Source organism: Zerene cesonia, chromosome 24 (genome assembly GCF_012273895.1).
Source record: "Zerene cesonia ecotype Mississippi chromosome 24, Zerene_cesonia_1.1, whole genome shotgun sequence".
In the NCBI taxonomy this organism is placed as follows: Eukaryota; Metazoa; Arthropoda; class Insecta; order Lepidoptera; family Pieridae; genus Zerene; species Zerene cesonia.
The window spans coordinates 560,565-569,507 of record NC_052125.1 but is presented as its reverse complement, the minus strand read 5'-3'; the positions used below and the strand labels follow the sequence as shown (position 1 = coordinate 569,507).

The following is an 8,943-nucleotide window of genomic DNA, read 5'->3' as shown; positions in this document are numbered from 1 at the left end:
ACCCCCAACGGGGTGAACGAATTTCTTAAATTATAATGATCAAAAATAAATTTTAAGGCGCTTTAAATTCTTGTTATAAATAGTTATTTTATACTAGTGTAATATGTAGTCCGCCACGGCTTCGCCCATAAATGGGCTATCTAACACTGAAAGAAATTATTCAAAACGGACCAGCAGCTCCTGTGATTAGCGCGTTCAAACAAACAAACTCATCAGCTTTATAATATAAATAAACAAACAAACAAAACAAAAACACTTTATTATATTTTTAATAATTTGAATTTCAAATTTCAGATAACAAACTGAAGTGCGACTGTTTCACACGTCCATTGAAACATTATATAAATAAATTGCCAATATCACAGCAACAGGATATAAAATATAATAAATTGCTCTGTTCTGAACCACCGACTTTGTTTAATACAACATTTGTCAATATCGACGAAGAGAGATTATTGTGCGCCGGCAACATCGGCTTGGAGGACAAAATGAAGGAATATGGCAACACTGAGTATATGTTTACAGCGGAACCGGATCTGGCGTTTAGGGATATACAGTAGTGAGTTTTTTTTCTTAAATTTTACTTTTTTTTAAGATACGCTTTAAACGGGTATTATATTTAATTTTTAGTTTTATAGCATTGAAATGCTTTATAAATGAGAATTTTTTTCTTATCTTTCAAAATTTCTCACGGGATGTTATATTTTTTTAAAAATGAAAGTATTAAATACTTAAAGAAATGTTTGTAGTTCATGTGATATTTTGGATGCTGATTTCGATATTATTTGATGTTTAAGTTACCAACTTACCAAATACATCTTAAGCAATTACTTATATTATGTACTTCTTGCAAATATCCTATAAGCACAAATATTTACTAGCTGTACCCCGAGGCATCACTCGCGTGGCTATATATATATCCATCCATACATCCACACTTACAAACTTTCGCCTTTGTAATATTGGAAGGATATTTTTCATAAATAAGTATCTATTTTTAATAATATAATTGAATTCTTTCAGCTCCCAACCAGCAATATACGTCCACTGGTATATACTCACCATAGAGGATCTGGCGGATTTCTACATATACATACGCGACAAAAACAACACGCTATATTACAGCAAAGACGTTTCGTACAACCTGCGCTCGCTCACAATACAAGTGGATGCGAGTATCCGAACGGCGCTGCAAAATGGCGTCGCGCTTGACATATGCGTTCAGGCGAAAACGTCAAACGGCTTCGCGCGCAAATACTTTGACAGCCAGTGTCAGGGCGTCATTTCGAATTTCGAATCGTGGCCGAAGAAGTTGAACGTCGATAAAAGGAGGTTGTCGAGGAAGAAGGTTCGATACGGCTGGTTCTCGAACAGCGTTCTGGGTCTGGTTAGCGATTCGATTTTGATAACGTTGTGTATATTTTTGGGGGTCTGCTTCAGGCGGTTGGCGGATTTGGATATATGAAGTGTTCGTTTGTTTGTCTGCTGGTGTCTTTGGTTTATTTTGAGTGGTGCCGTTGTTTATTAGGGCTGAACGAGGTAGGGTTGTCAATTTTAGAAATAACCGATGATCAAGAACTATACGCGTGATACATGAAATTGATTTTGAAATAGCTAGCTGTCTTTCTTTCAAGTTACGTCTTTTATTTGCTTTTATTGATCTGTTATTGTATACATTTCTGTGAAGTGATCCGCCTATAAAATACCCGGATGTAAAAATCTGACCAATATGTTGGTAAAATTAATTAATTCCATAATAGATTTGAGAGACACCAAGATTTATTTTGTTTCATGCTTCTAGAGACGAAACATTGTGCCATTTTTGACGTATGTTTATGATGTGAAATGCATGGTGTTGACGAATAAATTTTAAAATTTGAGGGTATTTGTAAAAAAAAAAAAGATTGACAGAGTTCAGTGTGGACATACCATTATTTTCTTATACTAGCATTCCGTCCCATACGTGATACTCCTAGTTTTATAAAATATATATATGACTATATACAAAAATATATATATACACACTTAAATATACATATTATGTTACCATTCTTTTGCTTGTACGAAGCCTTGTAAAGGTTGACATTAGAGAGAGTTCTAGTATGTTCCATGAGATAAAGATTAAGAAATATACTGATTTTGTACGCACAATATCAAAATATAGAAGAATAGTATTAAGTTTATTATATTGTGATATAGGAAATCGACATTTTTGGCTTTAATATTATATTCTGTATAGTATAGTTTCTATATAAAAGTAGGATTTTTGAACATTCGATCTGATTTTTACATTTTTTTTATATAATGGAGCAACATATGAAATTATATTAGAGATTTATTTATTGATCTATTTGTATGCAATTTTTATTTTTACATATTCAAAAATTTATCAATTAAAATACTCTATTAATGTATTAAATAAGGAAATACATTTTTGTTAAACGTTTTATTTTCTGTTTTATATAAATCACTATAAGGCTAAATGAAATCCGTCCATTGTTTGTAAAAATATTTATTAATAAAATTATACGAAATTAATAAATGCATTTTTATTCTTTTAAAATTATAAGTTAGACTATTGACTGTTACATATATTCGAACATAAATAGTGTAAAAGATCTTAAAAATAAATCTTTACTTACACTCATGTAAGGAAGTACAATTAAAGTTAGTTGGCAAGTTAAAATGTTAAGGGGACTGACTATAAGAAAGAAACGCACGCACACATTTATACAATGATCCAGTTCTATCTGTACATGAGGCCACGCACACATGCGTGCATATCATCGCTTCGACATAAGATTACGCGATTTACTAAAAATCTATTGAGTGCACTAAAAACTAATCACTGTTAAACTAATATATTGCTTGAAGAATAATCTGTAAAACTTAGAATAATATATCGTATATAATCATGGTATTTTATCGCTTAAAGAAAATAATGTTTCAAGGGTTCTTTGTGAGTTGTGACTTAATCGTATTAAATTTAAAGCGTTGTTTTCACATGCTATCAAGCATTTATCCTGAAGCATGTTATATTTTTCTGTTGTTTTTCTGCAGTGAATTATATTCTTTAAGGCATTCTAGAACGTATTCACGCTTTTAGGTCATACAGTCCCCTTTAATCAAATGCGTTGTAAACTTAGAACGTAGTTCTTCACTGCCATGTAATATATTTAAAATATTGTTATTATAATTTGAATAAATAAACAATATGCTAAATATATTTTGAGAGCCTTTTAAATATATATTTAATTCGTATTCTAAAATAAATTACTTAAAATTAAATTTTAAATTATTAATAAATGCAGGTGTAAGTCTTAAAAAATAACATAGACATTAAATAGATTTCTAGTAAAGCTGACATTATTTATAACCACTCGCATCGACTATATTTGTTCAGTAAGATCATGAATTTTCGAGAGGATACATTAATTTATTACATACTTGATATTAATCTATCAATATTAGACCCCAAATCTGTTAAAAGACCTAATTAAAAATCTAAAAACAACCCTAAACTTATTGGTTTAGAATTACATACCGTTTTAACCGACATCTAACTTAAAATATTGCTTTCACTTGACAAAAATCTTGGGTCTTTTATACATCAATGAGTAGAGTAAAATTTATTATATATTGCATTATAAATTATAAATTGGACAATTGTTGTACCAATACCCCACCCTAGACTTAGTAATTGATACAAAATCATCGAGTTTTCGAAGATTTTTCAATGTCCGCTTCACTATGGTCATGATCTATGTTATATTCTAGAGTTTTGTAAGACGTGTCTGGACTCCACGAATAGGAGAGCTCGTAGGAAGGACCTGAAAAGAAAGATAATGTGCTAATAATGAATTACGAATGAAGCTATGCAATTGATACAGTTATTGACAAATAAGAAAGAAACATTCATTGTCAAAGCCCAAAACTTACAGATATATAAGACTAGATGCGCCCCGCGGATTCACCCGCATAAGTCCGTATCCCGTCTTAATATCGAGTTAAAAGATGCCTATATGTTATTCCAGTTGTACAGCTATCTTTGTACTAAATTTGATTGCAATCGGTTCAGTAGTTTTTGCATGAAAGAGCAACAAACACACACACATTTCACATTTCACATTTCACAAACATTCGCACTAATAAAATTCGGCAGATTTCGTTTAAAAAAAATATTTCAATTGAACGTTCTGAAGTAAAAAACCCAAAATAATAATAATAAATCGGATTGAGAATTAAAAAAACCTTTTAAATAAGTAAAACGAAACAATAGGGCAGTCCTTTAGCGTAGTCTATTGGACCAACTCAGTACAAGCCAGTATATAAGTGTATAATCTATGGTACAAGCTATACAGATTGAAATCGAGTTTTAAATTTATTATTGCATATGGCATTTAAATGCAAATTTTTAAATGGAAATATCGCTTCTTGGAAGTATTATCAATATTTTTATATAAACTGATTTAGTAAAGATAACACCGATCGGAAACCGCCATGTCCAAGAATTAAAAGTTCGACGACATGAGACATCTGCTAACCCGCACTTGGCCAGCGTGATAGATTCAGACACTATTGCATAAAAATATGTAAACATAAAACCGATTTAATATAAAATCTTATTTAAATGTGATAAATAATTAATTTGCTTTAATATTCATTTATAAGTTTATAGCACTAGCTCATCGCCCCGGATTCGTTTCATATGTAGCTTATGTCACTTAGTGAAGTTACTTTCTAATGGTGAGAGAATTGTTGAAATCGGTCTAGTGGTTTTCGCGTGAAAGCGTTACGAACATACAAAACCTTCCTCTATACTATTAAGTACAATGTATTAAACATGTGATGCAGTATAAACTCAGCGTAATTAGAATCGATTAATCGTGTTTTAAATCCGTTAAATTTTTGCCTTTTATATCTATCATTATAATAACGAATGATTCACATTTTGAAACAAGCGAGATTTTTTAATTTAAGGTTAATACTTTATTATATTAGTTGGTAATGACTTAATTTACATGAAATTTATTCTTACCCTTATTCGAGAGACTTCTTCGGTAACCTGCAACAATTCAGATTACTGAATATTAATAGAAATAAATATCATTAAGTTTAATATTTGAATTTTTCAATTATTTTCTATGAAGGTAAGCACTAATAATAAATTTATTAAAAAAAGAACTAAGAAACACGCTTCAATAATAAAAATCAACTTCACTCACTTTCTCTCATACGGGGTGTACGCAAGGAAATTATAAAATCCCGGCAATCCTAATCAGGATAATAAGATAAAGTCATGAAATTATTGTATTGTCACAGATCCTTGATAAGTGTACAAAGTTTGAATTAAATCTGTCCGTTTAAAGTGGGTCACAATCGAGTCTAAACGAGTCGGTTACATACAAACATACAGGTGAAGTTAATGGAATCGTGTTGTAAAAGTCAAAACTTTCAAAGATTTTAAATGTAATTTTCATTGTGTTCAACATATTATTTAATTAAATAAGTATTGTTATTTTCATCAAATTCTGACTTTGTCTCTGTTCTTCCATATAAAACTTTTAACGGATTTAAAACATGATTAATACTGCCAATAGCCATTATTCAAATACAACAGGTACATAAAAGATTTTATTCTTTATGTCTATTTCGGATGACATCACTTTATTCCAGTAGGAAAATATGTAAATACACAGATACTTTATGAAAGTAAAATAACTGAAACTACATAAATATAACTACATAGATACTAGCTGAGCCGTGGTTTCATTCGTATAAGTTCGTATCCCGTAGGAATATCGGGATAAAAATTTGCCTATATGTTATTCCAGTTGTCCAGCTATCTACGTACCAAATTTCATTGCAATCGGTTCTGTAGTTTTTGCGTGAAAGAGCAACAAACGCACACAGATCCTTACAAACTTTCGTTTTTATAATATTAGTAGGATAGTAGGATTAATAATAAATACCTATAAAAGTTCTCACAAGGCATTATGGAAGCTTTTTATCGCCTACACTGTGGACTAAATCCTACTATCCTACTTCCTACTGAATGAATATGAATATTCCTAAGGGATACGGACTTACGCGGGTGAAACCGCGGGGCGCAGCTAGTATATAATAAAATTAGTAGGAAATGAACGAGGTATGTCGTAATACATATCTATTTCAGTGTTTGAATAGCTCATATAAATGCGAAAGTTACTCCGTCCGTCTGCCTGTTTAGCTATTAAACTGTCATGCCTAAATAACTGGAGGAATTTTGATGAAATTTGGAATAGACTAGACTTTGTTAAAATGGGATATGTCACAATATTTCATATTTTAGTATTTTAGTTGGTGTTTTTAGGAAATAATAATAAAACTTACCGTGATGATCCGCATGTGGAGACCACGACCAGTCGTGATGCTTCGACTGGCCCTTCAGGGCTGTGAAAAAAGATGCCACCTAGAAACGAGGCAAACAGACAAACAAAAAGTTATTAACTGCATGTATAATATATTTTTTCATGTAAGAACGGACCGAGCTGGTTCATCTGATGATGTTTTTTTATGGATAGAGGAATGCTTATAGTTATGTGTAATAAGATCGATTTACTAGTGGAAAATTACTGTCACTGTATTAAGATATTTCAAAGATAGCAGGAAATCTTTATGGTATACGGAAACGGGGTTTACTCCAAATTTAACGCTTGTGAAGCCGCGAGCAAATGCTAGTAGTTAATTTGAGCCCTATTCGTTGCAAAACTTTTAGTGGAAATGAAAGAAAAGAAATATTTATTTTAACACACACACACAAGAATACATATAATAATAGAGAACAACAGTAAAAGAAAAATAAATTAGAAAAAGGCGCGAAAAAATTATTAATTATGGCTGACTGCTAAAGAATGTTACAGACATTTTTATAATTCTACTAACCTTAGCGGAACTAACAGCTATCTTAAACACGAGTAGAATTATCCCAATGAACACCGCCTTAGCGGCCAGTATGGTCGTGAGAGCCATCCACGTGGATGTAGCGCCCACGTGGAAAACCAATGGCATCAGTCCCATCGCCATTTTTTTCATGCCACGAGATTCTGTTGAAAAAAATGTGTGTTACTACATAGTATAAAACAAAGTCGCTTTCTCTGTCCCTGCGTCCCTATGCATGCTTAAATCTATAAAACTAAACCATGAATTTTCACTGTTTTTTTTAATACGTAGAGTCTCTTCTCTGTATTGTTTCTTTCTTTTGGTTGCCTGGAAGAGATTGCTCTGTAGCCATAAGGTCGCCTATTGTGCAATTTGTATTTTTATCCTGTACTTTGTATTATTTCCTTTTCGTGTGTACAATAATGACACAAGAGGAAGGTTTATAAGTATAATAACATCTATTAAACTACAGATAGACAACTGGAATAACATATAGGCACTTTTTATCGCGATATTCCTACGGGATACGGACTTACGCGGGTGAAACCGCGGGGCGCAGCTATATTCGAATGTGTTTTTAATGACATGACGCTAGCCAGTGAGCCACTACTAGTCCAAGAAAATGGGTAGGGTAAATGCGAATTTGAGACTAAAACTTGAATTTTTGATATAATTTACTTTGAGGAATCTAAAAACGAACTGTGCAAGTTTTTTTTAAATTCACCCCCGAGAAGGGGTGAAAAAAAATAAATAAAGTCGTTTTTTTGAAATTTTGGCGAAACCGTAAGTGTTAGAAAAAAAAGTTTTAAATAAAATTTGTAGAGCGTAAAATTTTACACAAAAATGTTTCTATGACTTTTTTTCCTAAAATTGAAATTAACTGAGATAGGGTAGTTAGAAGGTAGGGGATGATAACTGCAACTTTAAAAAATCATAACTTATTGAAAAATTGATAAAACTCATATATTTTTTTTATTAAATTACTTATATAATTATAAACTTTGATCCTAGAGAAAAAAAAAAATTTTTTCAATTGTTTATAACAAAATTATAACAATTTGAAATTTAATATTAATTTTTTTTCAAATTAAATCACTTTTTTAGTTGCAGTTATCATCCCCTACCTTCTAACTACCCTATCTCAGTTAATTTCAATTTTAGGAAAAAAAGTCATAGAAACATTTTTGTGTAAAATTTTACGCTCTACAAATTTTATTTAAAACTTTTTTTTCTAACACTTACGGTTTCGCCAAAATTTCAAAAAAACGACTTTATTTATTTTTTTTCACCCCTTCTCGGGGGTGAATTTAAAAAAAACTTGCACAGTTCGTTTTTAGATTCCTCAAAGTAAATTATATCAAAAATTCAAGTTTTAATCTCAAATTCGCATTTACCCTACCCATTTTCTTGGACTATACTGAACTTGATTATTTTTTCTTTTTAAAATCATAGGTAATGGAAAGGCACGAAGCGAGTGCTACAAAAAACCTTAGATATGTTTTTTACGTCTTCACGGTTAAATTGTGTACAGAAATATAATACACATCTATTGAATGTAATAATTGATTTTTTTCCATCAATTCATGACTTTATTTAAGATAACAAGATTCTTTGTGGACTTATTTACCACACGCGTAGCAGTTTACTTTAATATGTATGGTAATTTCCCCTAATAAATGCGCAAGTAACTGTCTATTTTCACATAAATAGTACAAGACTGAGAAATAATATTGGATAAGAAATTTTGAAAGAATAGAAAAAAATTGTACACGAGACGGGATTCGAACCAGCGTTTTTACGCCAAACCGTACCGTAGGTCTATTACACTACACTACTCTTAGAAATCGATTCGTAATATTTTTCGATAATTTTATTTGTTAGATTATTTCGTATGTTTTTACGTTTATATTCAATATAATGAAATCAATTTTTTAATAATTTATTTGTCTATATACTTAGTCTGGCCATAAATACTGTTACACTTAATTATAAAAAAATATTACATTTGAATTTCGAATCTGT

General features: G+C 30.9%; 1 protein-coding gene across 1 annotated transcript in view; it reads left to right on the top strand.

The window, feature by feature from the left end:
• The window catches only part of LOC119836398 (chaoptin), a 25,770-nt gene extending 23,611 nt beyond the window's left edge, over positions 1–2,159 (top strand). The window contains exons 18-19 of the mRNA XM_038361708.1: positions 295–559; positions 1,024–2,159. Of these exons, the coding sequence (XP_038217636.1) occupies positions 295–559; positions 1,024–1,465 (707 nt within the window). The 3' untranslated portion in view covers positions 1,466–2,159. The remainder of the gene's footprint in view (positions 1–294; positions 560–1,023) is intronic.
• Positions 2,160–8,943: the final 6,784 nt, after the last annotated feature.